Below are 18,443 nucleotides of genomic sequence, written 5' to 3'. Positions count from 1 at the left end.
TAGGATTAATTGTCAGGAATTGTGAAAAACTGAGTTGAAATGTATTTGGCTAAGGTGTATGTAAACTTCCGACTTCAACTGTATGCATAACCATGGTAGCAATTGAAAGGGACCACTTCATAATATGGGGATATTATCGGACCAAAGGGGAGGACACAACAGCCAAGCGTTAGATTAAGAGGTCTAACTGGTGTATCAAAGTGGCCACACACCTCTCCGATGTGTGCACAGTTACTAAATCATTTCGATTCGCTTTTATGGCTCAAGGAAAGAGCTTTCAACTATTAGGTGCATTTTTTTTATTTTTTTTTAGCTGTACCGTTGAATTGAAGCAAGCACACTTCTTTTTTTGGAACACAGCCCTGAATCCCCATCACACAATTGTTTTCGCAATCCAGAATTGGTCCATTTATAAATTGCATTCTGGGTTAGGTGGGCACAATTTGAAAGCTTATTCTCTTGCCAAAATGACTAGCTAAGTTATAAAATACAATGAGTGTTAGGCTTTCAGAAGGCCCTTCAAAGAAAATGATACTCATTTTGGTGTGCATAGAATAGATTCATGAGTGCATTCAGGTGCGTGTTCTGCTGGTAATTTTCTTCACAATGCGACACAGGCTCCTTCTGTTTAATTATTATTATTTTTTTTATGCCATGTCATCCTTGTAACTGTTCATCAAATATAGTGATCATAAACATTGATAATGTAAAGGACATGAGTTTCATCATATGGAAAAGCAAAGCGCACATTTGGACTCGTGGTTTGCTTGTATGACATCAAAGCAGTATTTATTATAATCGTCTCATCTTTCAAAACAAATCGAGTCCTCTTGATCTACAATATTCCTCTCTCTGACAAAACGTGCAAAAGTAGCCCAATTAGCCGGAGGGACGGGGTCGATCTTCTTGTTGCTCTTAGTACTGCTGTTTTACGCCTGTCCAGTTGAATCCCATACAGCTCTGTAGTGGAGATCCTGAGTTCTGATGTCTTGTATGGCATGTTACTGTATGGTTGCAGGATCGAATCCCCGAGCTGACAAGGTAAAAACCTGTCGTTCTGCCCCTGAACAAGGCAGTTAACCCACTGTTCCCCGGTAGGCCGTCATTGTAAATAAGAATTTGTTCTTAACTGACTTGCCTAGTTAAAAAATAATTGCCACTGCGTTCCAATGGCGCTTATCAGTGACCAAATCTGCCATTTTCAACCAGTATACAGGTTTGAGTGTGAAGGCATAGTTTCAGGACCATTGTGCTTTACTGTAGTCTTCTTGGTGTTTCAGTATAGGCACCAGAGTAGTTCATTGATGTTGAATGCATCCAGCTGTCAGAGCAGCTCACAGATCACTGCACCTGTAAATAGCCCATCCTACTACCTCATCCCCATACTGTATTAATTTATCTTGCTCCTTTGCATCCCAGTATCTCTACTTGCACATTCATCTCCTGCACATCTATCACTCCAGTGTTTAATTGCTATATTGTAATTACCTCGCCACCATGGCCTATTTATTGCCTTATTTTACCTCATTTTCACACACATTTTCACAGACTTTTTCTACTGTATTATTGACTGTATGTTTGTTTATTCCATGTGTAACTCTTTTGTATGTGTCGAACCGCTTTGCTTTATCTTGGCCAGGTCGCAGTTGTAAATGAGAACTTGTTCTCAACTAGCCTACCTGGTTAAATAAAGGTGAAATAAAAATGTAATAAAAAATCCCAGGTGTTCACCAGCTTTGGCTTCTTGTTTCCTATAGAGACTGTGTATCTTTTTGGGGGCTGGGACGGCACACAGGACCTGGCTGACTTCTGGGCCTACAGTGTTCAGGAGAACCAGTGGGTCTGCATCTCCAGAGACACAGAGAAGGAGGTGAGAGAGCAAGATGTATGAAAGAGAGAAGGATGGTGGAAAAGAGGAGTTATTGTGACACAGAACAACACTGTTAAATGGTCCATACTGATTGTTACAGCTGCTTAATGAGCAGAACACTAAATTATTTATAGGAATGATCAGGATAATGACTGCAGTTTTCTTTGGTCAAGGTGAAGGTAATGTCTAACGGATGATTATAATGAAGATAATAGTTGAAAGCTTCACTATAGGAAAATATAACAAAGGTGTAATGTTATTGAGCAGGACCTGGATATCAACAAAGTTCAGTAAATGGTAGAAACGCTGTCGCCACATGGGAGCAGGGGGTCGAGTCGTCTCATTCTCCTATTTTATAAATAGTTTGTGTGATGGCTTTCCTTGTCCTCTCCCAGAGTGGTCCCAGTGCGCGGTCCTGTCACAAGATGTGCATCGACAGCCAGCGGCGGCAGATCTACACACTCGGCCGATACTTAGACTCCAGCGTCAGGAACAGCAAGTCTCTGAAGAGTGACTTCTACCGTTACGACGTCGACGCCAACACCTGGACACTGCTCAGCGAGGACACGTCAGCCGACGGCGGGCCCAAGCTCGTCTTTGACCACCAGGTAACCTCTTTATCACGCCCCTCACACAGCTGTATCACACACGTCTAAACTGGCTAGGAGTGAATTGAAACACTGTGGGCCTCATTAAAAATGGGTTAGAGTTTTTGTTGGTTAAATAATTGGTCCACTCAGCCATCTGGAGGTGAGACCAGAGCACTGATGATGAAGGCTTAGCCGGCTATAGTCTTGACATATTTTCCTCGTGTCCCACTTTTTAAGCTAAAAATGGATCTGTAAACGCCAAGGATTTGTGCATCATTTTTCCACTGCTCTAAGCCCAACACTGAAATCCAAATGTTGCATCTCATGACTCTCTTCCGACCCAACCTTTCTCTTCTCCCCTCCCTTTCTCTCATCCTTCCTCCCTCTCCTTATAGATGTGTATGGACTCGGAGAAGCACATGATCTATACATTTGGCGGACGGATTCTGATGTGTAACGGCAGTGTGGAGGACAGCAGGACGTCCGAGCCCCAGTTCAGTGGGCTGTATGCCTTCCACTGCCAGGCCGGAACCTGGAGCCTGCTCAGAGAAGACTCCTGCAACGCTGGGCCTGAGGACGTCCAGTCACGCATCGGACACTGCATGCTCTTCCACACTGTGAGTTATGGGAGTAGTACCATGACTGGTGTTGATGTTAGGGTAATGTTGCATGGCTGTTACTGAACTGTGCTCATACACTCACACATATCAACACACAATGTGGCAACATTGCGGTGACATTCTTTATAGAATTCAGCACAAACACCAGAATGATTTATTGACAGAAAGCCAAAATGGCTTTGTGTTTTTAGAGAAAGCCAATGACATAACAGAACAAATATGCACCAATTTTACTCTCAGGACTTTTATGAAGCCAAGGAAAATTGTTCAGACTTATCTTTTTCCACAGAAGAATGTAAACCATTCAGAGCGTTGGCATGAATATGAAATAGATTTTGCTCTTCTCTCGCTCATCTCCCCCCTCCCTTTCTCCAGAGGAATCGTTGTCTGTATGTGTTCGGAGGTCAGAGGTCAAAGACGTACCTGAATGACTTCTTCAGCTACGACGTGGACGGGGACCATGTGGAGATCATCTCAGATGGAACCAAGAAGGACTCCGGCATGGGTAAGACTGTCCACGTAGTCACTTAAGCCACCAGGGACCGTAACTCCATGGGTGGAGTAAAGTACAACCGACACACCTTTTAATTGTTTAGTGCCAGCATTTTGTTCCAAATGGATCTGGTCAGGTCTAATGCCAAGGGTGTTGCAAGGCTAACCTAAATGAGTTTAGCCTTAATGTAAAAGTCCCCTCACTGCCTTCAGCACGATGCACTTGCACCCTGGGTTCCACCCATTCTGCAGGGCAACAGAGAATCCAGTAGTGTGGCCGTAGTGCGTTTCTTTACAACGTTGGAATTCATAATTGCTTGCTGTGATTAGAAAGTGAGTAGTTGATTTCATCAGCTTCTGAGAATAGCATTTTTGTCATGTGCAAATGGGGTTCTTAGAAATTCCCACTCCCATATTATTGTGGTATTTGGTGAAGCCTCACAGGAACATTTAATTGGAGTGCACTCTCACACCACACACACGCACACATTGTCTCAATCGCTCACAATCCACTTTCTTTCATTTTTATTCTCTCTCACAGAACCATACTCTTTTATCCGCTGCTTTTTCTATTACACACACACACACACACGGTTGCAAAGCTACAGGTAATTTACCAAAGTTACTGGAATCTTCAGTAATTTTGGTAATTAACAGAAAACAAATGGTAACTTTGGTAATTTATACTTGAAAAACTTTTTTTTTTTTAAATATGTTTAATTTATTGTTATATGCGCACACACAGTACCAGTCAAACGTTTGGACAAACCTACCCATTCAAAGGTTTTTATTTTATTTTTACATTGTGGAAAATAGTAAAGATATCAAAACTATGAAATATCACACATAGAATCATGTATTAACCAAAAAAGTGTTAAACAAATCAAAATATATTTGAGATTCTTCAAAATAGCCACCCTTTGCCTTGATGACAGCTTTGCGTTCTCTCAACCAGTTTCATGAGGAATGCTTTTCCAACAGTCTTGAAGGAGTTCCCACATATGCTGAGCACTTGTTGGCTGCTTTTCCTTCACTCTGCGGTCCAACTCATCTCGAACCATCTCCATTGGGTTGAGGTCGGGTGATTGTGGAGGCCAGGTCATATTTTGCAGCACTCCATCACTCTCCTTGGTTAAATAGCCCTTACACAGCCTGGAGGTGTGTTGGGTCATTGTCCTGTTGAAAAACAAATGATAGTCCCACGAAGCACAAACCAGATGGGATGGCGTATCACTGCAGAATGCTGTGGTAGCCATGCTGGTTAAGTGTACGATGAATTCTAAATAAATCGCAGACAGTGTCACAAGCAAAGCACCATCACACCTCCATGCTTTACGGTGTGAACTACACATGCGGAGATCATCCGTTCACCCACACCTCATGTTGCAAAGACACGGCGGTTGGAACCAAAAATCTACAATTTGGACTCCAGACCAAAGGACAAATTTCCACCTTTCTAATGTCCATTGCTCGTGTTTCTTGGCCCAAGCAAGTCTCTTCTTATTGGTGTCCTTTAGTAGTGTTTTTTGTTTTTGCAGCAGCAGCAATTTGACCATGAAGGCCTGATTCACGCAGTCTCCTCTGAACAGTTGATGTTGAGATGTGTCTGTTACTTGAACTCTGTGAAGCATTTATTTGGGCAGCAATTTCTGAGGCTGGTAATTCTAATGAACTTCTTCTCTGCAGTGGAGGTAACGCTGGTTCTTCCATTCCTGTGGCGGTCCTCATGAGAGGCAGTTCCAAGTTCTTGACATTTTCTATGTTGACTGACCGTCATGTCTTAAGGTAATGATGGACTGGCGTTTCTCTTTGCTTATTTGCGCTCTTCTTGCCATATGTACTTGGTCTTTTACCAAATAGGGCTATCTTCTGTATTCCCCCCTACCATGTCACAGCACAACTGATTGGCTCAAATGCATTAAGAAGGAAAGAAATTCCACATATGAACTTTTAACAAGGCACACCTGTTAATTGAAATGCATTCCAGGTGACTACCTCATAAAGATGGTTGAGAGAATGCCAAGAGTATGCAAAGGGTGGCTATTTAAAGAATCTCAAATATACTTTTTGGTTACTACATGATTCCATATGTGTTATTTCATCGTTTTGATGTCTTCACTATAATTGTACAATGTAAAAAAATAAAAACCCTGGAATGAGTAGGTGTTCTAAAACTTTTGACCGGTAGTATGTACAGTTGAAGTCGGAAGTTTACATACACCTTAGCCAAATACATTTAAACTCAGTTATTCACAATTCCTGACAATTAAATCCTAGTAAAAATTCCCTGTCTTAGGTCAGTTAGGATCAACACTTTATTTTAAGACTGTGAAATGTCAGAATAATAGTAGAGTGATTTCTTTCATCACATTCCCAGTGGGTCAGAAGTTTACATGCACTCAATTAGTATTTGGTAGCATTGCCTTTTTAAATTGTTTAACTTGGATCAAACGTTTCGGGTAGCCTTCCACAAGCTTCCAACAATAAGTTGGGTGAATTTTGGCCCATTTCTCCTGACAGCTGGTGTAACTGAGTCATGTTTGAAGGCCTCCTTGCTCGCACATGCTTTTTCAGTTCTGCCCACAAATGTTCTATAGGATTGAGGTCAGGGCTTTGTGATGGCCACTTCAATAGCTTGACTTTGTTGTCCTTAAGCCATTTTGCCACAACTTTGGAAGTATGCTTGGGGTCATTGTCCATTTGGAAGACCCATTTGTGACCAAGCTTTAACTTCCTGACTGATGTTTTGAGATGTTGCTTCAATATATCCACATCATTTCCTCATGATGCCATCTATTTTGTGAAGTGCACCAGTCCCTCCTGCAGCAAAGCACCCCCACAACATGATGCTGCCACCCCCGTGCTTCACGGTTGGGATGGTGTTCCTCGGCTTGCAAGCCTCCCCCTTTTTCCTCCAAACATAACGATGGTCATTACGGCCAAACAGTTCTATTTTTGTTTCATCAGACCAGAGGACATTTCTCCAAAAAGTACGATCTTTGTCCCCATGTGCAGTTGCAAACCGTAGTCTGGCTTTTTTATGGCAGTTTTAGAGCAGTGGCTTCTTCCTTGCTAAGTGGCCTTTCAGGTTATGTCGATATAGGACTCGTTTTACTGTGGATATAGATACTTTTGTACCGGTTTCCTCCAGCATCTTCACAAGGTCCTTTGCTGTTGTTCTAGGATTGATTTGCACTTTTCGCACCAAAGTACGTTCATCTCTAGGAGACAGAACGCATCTCCTCCCTGAGCGGTTTGATGGCTGCGTGGTCCCATGGTGTTTATACTTGTGTACTATTGTTTGTACAGATGAACATGGTACCTTCAGGCTTTTAGAAATTGCTCCCAATGATGAGCCAGACTTGTGGAGGTCTTTTTTTTTTTTTTTTTTTTGTGAGGTCTTGGCTGATTTCTTTTGATTTTCCCATGATGTCAAGCAAAGAGGCACTGCGTTTGAAGGTAGGCCTTGAAATACATCCACAGGTACACCTCCAATTGACTCAAATTATTTCAATTAGCCTATCAGAAGCTTCTAAGGCCTTGACATCATTTTCTGGAGTTTTCCAAGCTGTTTACAAGGCACTATCAACTTAGTGCATGTAAACTTCTGACCCACTGGAATTGTGATACAGTGAATGATAAGTGAAATAATCTGTCTGTAAACAGTTGTTGGAAAAATGACTTGTCATGCACGAAGTAGATATCCTAACCGACTTGCCAAAACTATAGTTTGTTAAAAAGAAATTTGTGGAGTGGTTGAAAAACTAGTTTTAATGACGTGAATGTAAACTTCCGACTTCAACTGTATGTGTACACTACCGTTCAAAAGTTTGTGGTCACTTAGAAATGTCCTTGTTGTCCATGAAAACATACATGAAATGAGTTGAAAAATGAATAGGAAATATAGTCAAGGTGTTGACAAGGATGTAATTTTTTTAATTGAAATAATAAATGTCCTTCAAACTTTGCTTTCGTCAAAGAATCCTCCATTTGCAGCAATTGCAGCCTTACAGACCTTTTGGCATTCTAGTTGTCAATTTGTTGAGGTAATTGGAAGAGATTTTCACTTCCTGAAGCACCTCCCACAAGTTGGATTGGATTGTTGGGCACTTCTTACGTACCATACGGTCATGCTGCTCCCACAACAGCTCAATAGGGTTGAGATTGGTGACTGTGCTGGCCACTCCTTTATAGACAGAACACCAGCTGACTGCTTCTTCCCTAAATAGTTCTTGCGTAGTTTGGAGCTGTGCTTTTGATCATTGTCCTGTTGTAGGAGGAAATTGGCTCCAATTAAGCGCCGTCCCCAGGGTATGTCATGGCGTTGCAAAATGGAGTGATAGCCTTCCTTCAAGATCCCTTTTACCATGTACAAACCACTAAAGCACCCCCAGACCATCACATTGCCTCCACCATGCTTGACAGATGGCTCAAGCACTCCTCCAGCTTCTTTTAATTTTTTCTGCGCCTCACGAATGTTCTTCTTTTGTGATCCGAACACCTCAAACTTAGATTCATTTGTCCATAACACTTTTTTCCAATCTTCCTCTGTCCAGTGTCTGTTTATTTGCCCATCTTAATACTTTTTATTGGCCAATCTGAGAGATGGCTTTTTATTTGCAACTATGCCTAGAAAGCCAGAATCCCGGAGTCGCCCCTTCACTGTTGAAGTTGACTGGTGTTTTGCGGGTACTATTTAATGAAGCTGCCATATGAGGCGTCTGTTTCTCAAACTAGACACTCTAATGTACTTGTCCTCTAGCTCAGTTGTGGACCGGGGCCTCCCACTCTTTCTATTCTGGTTAGAAAATAAGTTCATATTCATTTTTAAACACAGTACTAATCTTTTAACTTAGGAAGAGTTCATAAATCAATATTTGGTGTAATAACCCTGATTTTTCAATCGCAGCTTTCATGCGTCTTGGCGTGCTCTCGTGCAAAAATTCAAGCAGCTCTGTTTTGCTTGTGACCATCCATCTTCCTCTTGATCACATTCCAGAGGTTTTCAATGGGGTTCAGGTCTGGAGATTGGGCTGGCCATGACAGTGTCTTTATCTGGTGGTCTTCCATCCACTCCTTGATTGACCTTGCTGTGTGGCATGGAGCATTGTCCTGCTGGAAAAACCAATCCTCAGAGTTGGGGAACATTGTCAGAGCAGAAGGAAGCAAGTTTTTCTTCCAGGACAACCTTGTACGTGGCTTGATTCATGCGTCCTTCACAAAGACACATCTGCCCAATTCCAGCCTTGCTGAAGCACCCCCAGATCATCACTGATCCTCCACCAAATTTCACAGTGGTTGCGAGACCTGGAGAGACCTACAAGCCACAGTGTCTCGTACCCACTGTGAAATTTGGTGGAGGGTCCACCAAATATTGATTTCTGAGTTAAAGTTAAAACATTAGTATTGTGTTGTTTAAAAATGAAAATGAACTTATTTGTTTTGCGTTATTCGAGGTCTGACAACACTGCATATTTTTTTTGTTATTTTGACCAGTTATTTTCTGCACATAAACGTCTGCCCTCTGTGATTGCCAACAAGGGTTTTGCCACCAAGTACTAAGTCATGTTTTGCAGAGGGGTCAAATACTTATTTCCCTCATTAAAATGCAAATCATTTTATAACATTTTTGACATGCGTTTTTCTGGATTTATTTGTTGTTATTCTGTCTCACTGTTCAAATAAATCCACCATTAAAATTATAGACTGACCATTTCTTTGTCAGTGGGCAAACGTACAAAATCAGCAGGGGATCAAATACTTTTTTTCCCTCACTGTACAAATTAAACACCAATGGTATTCACTAAGTTGATGGTTTATATTTAGGATTGTTTTACAGCTTTGTCATTCAATAGTTTTTGTTTAAATCATCTTATTCATTATTTCATATGTTTTTCACACAGAGGGCCAGATGATTACAGACACCTGTGATAATCTGAAGTACTAAAAATGGCCAGTAGATGTCTTGTGATCAATTACATCCTTGAAAGATACCAAAAAGTTTGCTGTTAAACTTAGAACGTTTCCAGTAATTTGCCCTCCCTTTGCAACCCTACACACACACACACACACACACACACACACACACACACACACACACACACACACACACACACACACACACAGTCTGAATGCTAACCTGAGCAAATCGCAACATTGCACTCCGTTTAGTCGCTATCAACTGATGCTTTTGGTCTGTCTTTTTCCCGTCAAGCTTGTGACTCAGTGATACTACATTTACAGAACTCTCCCCATCACACGTATCTTCATCTACCCTTTACACTAAAGAATCGAATAGAATCTGTGGTTTCAGATGCTATAGATGGCTGTAGGAGATACCATCTCATGGCTCCTCTATTAAAGTGACATGTGACAGACTTTTCAGTGCAGCTCATTAAAAGGCACAGGGCAGCAGAGAAAGAGGTGCTTGTCCTGATAAACAGATTGTCTAAGATCTCTGGCTGGACAGAGCAGAGCTGGACTGGCGTGATGATGGCAGAGTATTAATAGGACCTCTCTGTGTGCCTCTCGCATCTGTGTCATCCTGCAAGAACGAGAGATGGGGAGGGAGGCAAGAGTAGGGAGATGGAGGGAGAGCGAGTAAGAAAGAGACGAGGGAGAAACCGAAAGATGCAGAATGAGCAAGCGAGAGCGAAAGAACAGAATGTATTTTGGCAGAAAGGAAGTAGCAAGCCCAAACAGTGCTCTTGTAATCATTCTCTAATGTTTATCGCCGCCGCAGCTGCTCTGTGTTCTGCTCCGGTACCACAGAAACATCTCCCTGTTCATTTCCATTTCAGAACTGTGCTTTAATGAGCTCTATATCTATCCCAAATGGCACCCTATTCCCTATATTGTGTACTACTTTTGACCAGGGCCCGTAGCGTCTGGTTAAAAGTAGTGCACTACACATGTGTTAAGGTGCTATTTGGGACGTAGGCTGAGTCTCTGGTGGCTCTGTCCTTCTGGTGTTTTCTTCTTGTTCTTCAAATAAACTTATTTGTTTTGTTGATTCTCTAAAACCATCTGTACTCTCTACTCAAGTTACACAGGCTGGTTGACCTAGGGGCCTGTTTTCTTTATGCAGAAGTTAATGTCTTGGAACTGGACATTGACGCATAATTCATGTTGTGTGTTTGGCAAACTGTCTATGAAGCTTGTTTGAGAAATGGCCCTAATTTTCCTTGAAAGCATATGGTGGGTTCCATAAAAATGTATTAGTTGGTAGTAGTAAGTGATTTAAAAACTTCCTCCCAGCACCACACAGCATCTTTGTTTTGACACTGTTCCACAACTTACCATCATAGATTTGATACACTATGAAGTCATTGCGAAAGCTTATACCTGCTTCTTACGTACAGCTACTGAAATACATGTTGTGACTAATAAGCAGCCGACGACCAGAAAGCGGAGGTACTTGGCCTATATGTGTTCCATATTCCGCTATAGGTATGAATAGTAGCTTACTGTATACACTGACGTGTCATGACTACAAACACATCTTGTGCAATCAGGGGATTGCTTTAGACGAGCATTGTACGCAAATCTGGGTAAAACAACATGCATTTGGATAGTTACTGTTTACACTGGCCGCAAACACATCCTGTTCTGTCTAATGCAAATCTGTAGAAAAACAAACATACATTTGCATTGTGTCCTGTTTGTTTCCAGCGAGTCTAGTTGCTATGTACGTTGCTATGTGAGCAGCCTTTTGCTTTCGTAGTCTATCCCATTTCTCAAGTCTTTTAATCTTGGCCTCGATGGAAACAATGTGCGATAGCATTAAATAACCATAGAGCCCAGAATTCTGTGACCAGGAAAAATGCTGAATCCCTGCTATTCTCTCTTATCTCAATGTAGCCTGCTATTCTCTCTTATCTCAATGTAGCCTGCTATTCTCTCTTATCTCAATGTAGCCTGCTATTCTCTCTTATCTCAATGTAGCCTGCTATTCTCTCTTATCTCAATGTAGCCTGCTATTCTCTCTTATCTCAATGTAGCCTGCTATTCTCTCTTATCTCAATGTAGCCTGCTATTCTCTCTTATCTCAATGTAGCCTGCTATTCTCTCTTATCTCAATGTAGCCTGCTATTCTCTCTTATCTCAATGTAGCCTGCTATTCTCTCTTATCTCAATGTAGCCTGCTATTCTCTCTGTGTTATCTCAGTAGCACCAGTCTAGGTTTTAAACCTCTCTCTCTGATGTGTGTTTGTCCCTCAGTGCCGATGACGGGCTTCACCCAGAGGGCCACCATAGACCCAGAGCTGAATGAGATCCACGTCCTGTCTGGTCTCAGCAAGGACAAGGACAAACGAGAGGAGAACGTCCGTAACTCCTTCTGGATCTACGACATTGCACGCAACAACTGGTACGAAATACACACACGAAGTCTTGTATAACTGACCATGTGGGACACACACAATTCAGTCCCATTCAACATATTTTCCCTAGCTCCTAAAACAAATTCTAACCTTAACCCTAACCCCCCCTAGAAATAGCATTTGAACTTGTGGGGACTAACAAAATGTTTGTTTACTATTCTTGTGGAGACTTCTGGTCCCCACAAGTATAGTTGCACACGCCCACGCACTGGCGAACGCACACAATAAGCCTTTGAAATATGTTACTGGTTGATGATTGTATCAAAGGCTTTCCTGACCTGAAAGGGAGTTTCATAATCTCTCTGCTCTTCAAAAGACAAGTAAATGTTTTTTCATCGAGTGTGTTTCAGAGCGTGTGTGTGTTGTACCTCTGCACCTTCATGGAGAAAGTCTTTGTTCTGGCCTAGCTAATTTGGTCAGTTGAAACGGTGCTTGTGAGAGAACAGGCTGTCAGTGCTGCCTGCCGCTGGTTCCGGTACACTGCTTTCTCCAGATGTTCTTTTTACTGAGTGTCCAGTAAATGAAGTCAATGTTACACCTCAAGGTGTGTGTGTGTGTGTGTGTGTGTGTGTGTGTGTGTGTGTGTGTGTGTGTGTGTGTGTGTGTGTGTGTGTGTGTGTGTGTGTGTGTGTGTAGGAGGCTGTCTAGAAGTGTTCCATTATTTGCTTCGGGGTGTGTGGGCGTGTTTCCTTTTTAAGGTATAGAAACACAATGGGTGTTCCTCTTCAGGGTTAAGGCTATGTATGTACTAACTGTTATACTGTGTATGTGTTTGCGCGTGCTGCAGGTCGTGTGTGTATAAGAATGACCAGGCGGTGAAGGACAACCCCAGTAAGGCTCTACAGGAGGAGGAGCCTTGTCCACGCTTCGCACACCAGCTGGTCTACGACGAAATGCACAAGGTCACACACACTTAAACATTTTTATTTGACCAGGTTAGTCTGGTTGAGAACATTTATTTTTCAAGAGAGACCTAAACCAAGACAGCAGTTTCAACACATCCGTTTCAGACAGACACATGACATCAACCAGACTAAGATACATCAATATAACAAGCAGCATGTCAGTGAAGAACATGGACACACACACACACTTCTACAAAATGCTATAAGCATAAGGGCACAAAAGTCTATTAAATACTGTTTCAGGATATCATTATGGTCTGAGACCAGCTGCAGTTTTGAGGGTATTGATGGATAATATCTAATATATGCAGTGTTATTTTTCCTCTTTGTGTCCAGGTGCACTATCTGTTTGGAGGGAACCCAGGGAAGTCGTGCTCTCCTAAGATGCGTCTGGATGACTTCTGGTCCCTCAAGCTGTGTCGCCCCTCCAAAGAGTACCTGCTCCGACACTGCAGATACCTAATCAGGAAGTACAGGTACAGAACCAGAGAATGGACAATACACCTGGAACTGAACCGTAACCTCTCTGTACCATATAGCAAAATGGTGGATACAAATGTATAGGAGCTATGACTTCACAATTTGAGTTTCGGGTTCTGCTTTGACACTGATTCCACCTAGTGGCCATGTCTTGCCATTGTAGGGAAGGGTTCTCTCCTCGCTCATTTTGCAGTCTTTGCAGTGATCTTTTCACCTTGTGTGGTACAGAGATTCTGTAGGTTAGGCTAAAGGATTTCCTCAAGCTCTATCTGAAGATCTGTCGTGTGCGTGTTTTTAGGTTTGAGGAGAAGGCCCAGTCAGAGCCTCTGAATGCTCTGAAGTACCTGCAGAACGACCTCTCTCTGACCGTGGACCACACCAACCCTGACGAGACCAAAGAGGTGAGGGACGGGAGGGAGGGAGGGAGGGAGGGTTGACTGATGGGGAGTAGGGTACTTGCACATTGTGCAGTGTTATTTATTCAACTGTGCTTTTAGATCAAGTAAACTAGAGGTCGACCAATTATGATTTTTCAACGCTGATACTGATTATTGGAGGACCAATAAAAGCCGATTCCGATTATATATTTGTATGTATGTATGATGACAATTACAACAATAATGAATGAACACTTTTATTTTAACTTAATATAATACATAAATAAATTTAGTCTCAAATAAATAATGAAATATGTTCAATTTGGTTTAAATAATTCAAAAACGGTGTTGGAGAAGAAAGTGAAAGTGCAATATGTGCCATGAAAAAAAGCTAACTTTAAGTTCCTTGCTGAGAACATGAGTCTTCAATATTCCCAGTTAAGAAGTTTTAGGTTGTAGTTGTTATAGGACTATTTCTCTCTATACCATTTGTATTTCATAGACCTTTGACTAGTGGAAATTCTTATAGGCTGGCAATACTATAGTGCCTAATCTCGGGAGTTTATAGGCTTGAATTCATAAGCATTGCGAAAAGCTGCTGGCAAACGGAGGAAAGTGCGGTTTGAATGAATGCTTACGAGCCTGCTGCTGCCTACCACTGCTCAGTCAGACTGCTATATCAAATCATAGACTTAATTATTATATAATAAACACACACATACGAGCCTTGGGTCATTAATATGGTCAAATCCGGAAACTATCATTTCGAAAACAAAACGTTTATTCTTTCAGTGAAATACAGAACCGTTCCGTATTTTATCGAATGGGTGGCAACCCTAAGTCTAAATATTGCTGTTACATTGCACAACTTTCAATGTTATGGCAACTTAATTACGGTATTTGTTAGGAAGAAATGGTCTTCACACAGTTCGCAACGAGCCAGGCGACCCAAATTGCTGCATATGCCCTGACTTACACTGAACCCAAGAGAAGTGACACAATTTCAGGCACCGCATTGATTATATGCAATGCTGGGCAAGCTAGTTAAACTAGTAATATCATCAAGCATGTGTAGTTAACTAGTGATTATGCTGAGATTGATTGTTTTTTCTAAGATCCGTTTAGTGCTAGCTAGCAACTTACCTTGGCTCCTTGCTGCCTGCACTCGCGTAACAGGTGGTCAGCCTGCCACGCAGTCTCCTCGTGGATTGCAATATAAATGGTTGTAATCGGCTGATTTGTTATGAACTTGAAATCGGCCCTAATTAATCGGTCGACCTCTAAAATAAACATATGAAGTGGTTTGATAATGTAACATTCCAAGCCTGTGTTTTGATGTTCATTGTTTTTTATATTATTACCAGGAATAATGGAAGTGTATTTGTTGGCAGTGCTGCGTTAGTGTTCAGTGACTGAGATGTTGTGTTCCGATGTGACTATTCAGTTCCAGCTCCTGCCCTCGGCTCTCTTCAAGTCCAGCTCTGACTTCATCCCTCTGGGTAAGAGCCTGCTGCGTTATCTGCATACTTCACTGGACACACAGTAGATGAAAACCAATGAATGGAAAGATTATTCTCGCCTGCTTTTTTTTTCCCCCCTTCAGCCCTTCTTTCTGATGTACTTTCATTTTGATCCACCCACATGACCTTCTGAGCGTGTATGTGACCTTTATGAGCTCATGACTTCCTGTGGAGATTGAGCAATTGAAGTGAGTCTTTTCTTCCCACCACTCTCTCGCCCTTCACCTTCTCTCTTGTCCCTCTTTCCCTCTCTTTATTCCTTTCCATCTCTCTTCCCCTCTCCCTCTCCGTTCTTCCTTCTCTTCCTCCCTCACTCATCTCTCCCCCTCTTCTGACCCCTCTCCTCTCTCGCCCTCTCCCTCCTTCTCTCAGGTTTCTCAGACGTGGACCAGACGTATGCCCAGCGCACGCAGCTCTTCGACATGCTCGTCAACTTCTTCCCGGACAGCATGACCCCACCCAAGGGTAACCTCGTTGACCTCATCACACTCTAGCCCCGCCCCACAACCCTATGCACCACCACCATACGCCAATAAGACTCTGATTGGCCGGCCCAAAGCCAAACGTAATATTTTTCTACACTTGACCCTTCCAAATTCAGTGGTGCTCTGCTCGCGGACTGCACTTGTTGACCCCCTCTTTAGGACGTTGGTTCTTCAACAACTAAAACGGAAAATGAGGGTCAGGCCACTTGTGATTTAAAGGGGTTGATACTGAATATCACTGTGTGAGAAATAAAAACAACACCCCTCCCCCAGACCTGAGTGTCTTTGTTGAATAAACTAATTTAACAGGGCAAAAATAACCCAGAACTCTGCCAAACATATCATCTGTGTTAACTGATTTGATTTGTGAGGTTTACATTAGACTTTTACATGCTGCGCTTGACTTTGCTTGGCATTAGTAGCCTGTTAGATCAAGGAGTCTCTCTTATTTTCCACTCGGTCTTGCATCCGTCTCTCTCTCTGACACACTCACTCACACAAACCTGCTTGTGAAAGTAGTTGTTACTTAATGACACCCTGTCAGTGTGTTGTATGTTGAATATACCTTCAACCAAGTTCATGCTTTTGTTTGCTTGCTCTGCCTGTATTATTGGTGGCCATATTATGTACCCCATATTTATAATTATGTCTGCCATGCTGTTTCATACTGTCAAAATGTTAATTGTGTTATATAGAAACAATAGAATAATGATCCTAAGAGACAATTTATATGTCAAATTAAGTTAAGTCAATTAAAACCTCTATCAATGTAAAATTCAGTCATTATGGGTTTGGGGGGAAAACGTCAAGTTGTCAAAAGCCTGGGATTCTGGTAATGGCTACTGTAGCTTTAGTGTGACGCAACCATGGATCTGTCACTGAGGCATGGTGGGAAATGTAGTCCAAGTATGAATGTTATTTTTTTCAACTCACCCCATCTTGTAAGAGAACTGCAACATGATGGTTCTCCTGTATCAGGGAGTTTTTTTAATGTACAAACACACATCTGTACACATATGATCTCATTGGCTGGGATGTATCTTCCTTTGACGATGGGAGTTATTTTATGGGTAAAGGAAGAAGGAATGATTGCTTTCATTGAGGGAGAGCCCAGTCTCCCCCTTCAGCGATGGCCTGATTACTGGGTTCTCTCTGTTTCTCATGCAAACAGTGATGACAGGACATTCTTCATTTCTGACCTAAAGAAATACAGAACACTACATTTCATTCTTACTCAGAATAAGGCAATGGGAGCATTGACAAGTGATCTCTAACACCAAGTTATCAAATGGTATCTGTCTTGTGGCTCCAGCCAAAGTTTTGATGTACAGGAAATGTTTTTGATTGGTTCATTATCATTATGCTGGAACTGAGGATGCCCTTTGATATAGCTTGTGTGTGTTTGTCTCGGATCGCCAGAGTATTTTGCCTAGTCCACCTGTGTAACATAATACAAACATATGCCTCATTGTTCTTCCATTAATCTCAGTAGGAGAGATGATTGACGTGATCCCCTTTCCCTTCCTTCTCAAGAATAGTAGCAGCCTAGTCTTCCATTACATTGTGTATGTAATGTCTATATATTTAGCATTTTTCTGAGACAGCTGTACAGTATGCAGAGTACACTGTAGGCAAAGGCCTATGGAGTCTGTGAAATATCCATCCCCTTTGTTTTGATATCAATCAACTCCACTATCAGATAACCAGAGATGGAGGGAGGGACTATTCACATTCAAGGAGACGAACACTTAGTGTTTGAGTCCTGTCAAGGGTGGTAGAGCCAAACTATAGACATGCTTTTTCTTGTTAGATCCTTATAAATCCTTGATCAAAATCCTAATCAAATTGGCAGATTGTACACTATGTCCCAATAGATTCATTACATCTGGTTCCTTCATACAGGCATACACATGAAGACATCTGATCTTATTGTTAGAAGATGAGTGATCAGATCAGATTTCTCTGTTTGCACTCATGTCCTCAGTAATCAGTATTAGCTTAATTTGAATCACCTTCATTGCTGTGTGTGTTTGCTGCTTGTGTGCAGGGTGCACACCCCTGTATGCTTACAGTATGTGAGCTTGAAACGTTTCTGTTTGCTAATGGATGTCTTCTGCTGCCACCATATTAAGCTTAGTAAATATTAGCTCTCTGAACTGAGATCCAGAGAGAAAGTAGTGTCATACTTACCATCATAGCGTTTTAATAAAACCCGTTATTTAGGAAGGACTCATTATTTATGGTCATTATCACAGAATAGAAGACTTTTGCAATGATTGCATTATTTTCTTTTTTTGTGTCGGAAATAAAAGATAAGCTTAAGAAAACATTAAAGAAGCACCTTTGCAAAAAAATATATATCACAATGCCAAATACTTTTTATTTTTGGGAGGGGAAGGAAATTATAATTTTCAGAAAAATGGAATGTTATTTTCTTCATCTGCCTCTTCTCCCCAACTGGGACTCAGGAGTATGTGGGGTACTCTAGAGTGCGTGAATGAGCACTACTCTGTGGATAACGTGAATGTGTAGAGAGCCTATTGTAGAATTGCATTGTATGTAATGTACATAACGAATAAAGATTGTATTTTGTTCAGGTTTTCATAAATAAATGACTCTGGTTTTTGATTTGTTTGTAACCAGTTGGGATGCAACTATAGATTTTGTATTTTGATTGTTTCATCAATTTACCATTGGTAAAAAGTTACAAAAAATACGACACC

At 41.7% G+C, this 18,443-nt stretch overlaps 1 protein-coding gene across 4 annotated transcripts in view; it reads left to right on the top strand.

Moving 5' to 3' along the window:
* LOC106576225 (muskelin) overlaps positions 1-18,332 on the top strand; it is a 35,110-nt gene extending 16,778 nt beyond the window's left edge. For 3 of the 4 annotated variants that reach the window (XM_014153266.3, XM_045699872.2, XM_045699871.2), the window contains exons 9-18: positions 1,758-1,870; positions 2,266-2,478; positions 2,856-3,077; positions 3,456-3,585; positions 11,793-11,940; positions 12,741-12,855; positions 13,195-13,334; positions 13,637-13,739; positions 15,160-15,214; positions 15,608-18,332. In XM_014153266.3, coding sequence (XP_014008741.1) covers positions 1,758-1,870; positions 2,266-2,478; positions 2,856-3,077; positions 3,456-3,585; positions 11,793-11,940; positions 12,741-12,855; positions 13,195-13,334; positions 13,637-13,739; positions 15,160-15,214; positions 15,608-15,729 — 1,361 coding nt within the window. In that variant the 3' untranslated portion in view covers positions 15,730-18,332. Of the gene's footprint in view, positions 1-1,757; positions 1,871-2,265; positions 2,479-2,855; positions 3,078-3,455; positions 3,586-11,792; positions 11,941-12,740; positions 12,856-13,194; positions 13,335-13,636; positions 13,740-15,159; positions 15,215-15,318; positions 15,424-15,607 lie in introns of all 4 variants that reach the window. The other variant, XR_006760140.2, reaches the window with a different exon arrangement.
* The last annotated feature ends 111 nt before the right edge of the window (positions 18,333-18,443 follow it).

Source organism: Salmo salar, chromosome 17 (genome assembly GCF_965601325.2).
Source record: "Salmo salar chromosome 17, fSalSal1, whole genome shotgun sequence".
NCBI lineage: Eukaryota > Metazoa > Chordata > Actinopteri > Salmoniformes > Salmonidae > Salmo > Salmo salar.
Note: the sequence above shows the minus strand (reverse complement) of the source record. Positions and strands in the feature narration are given on the sequence as shown.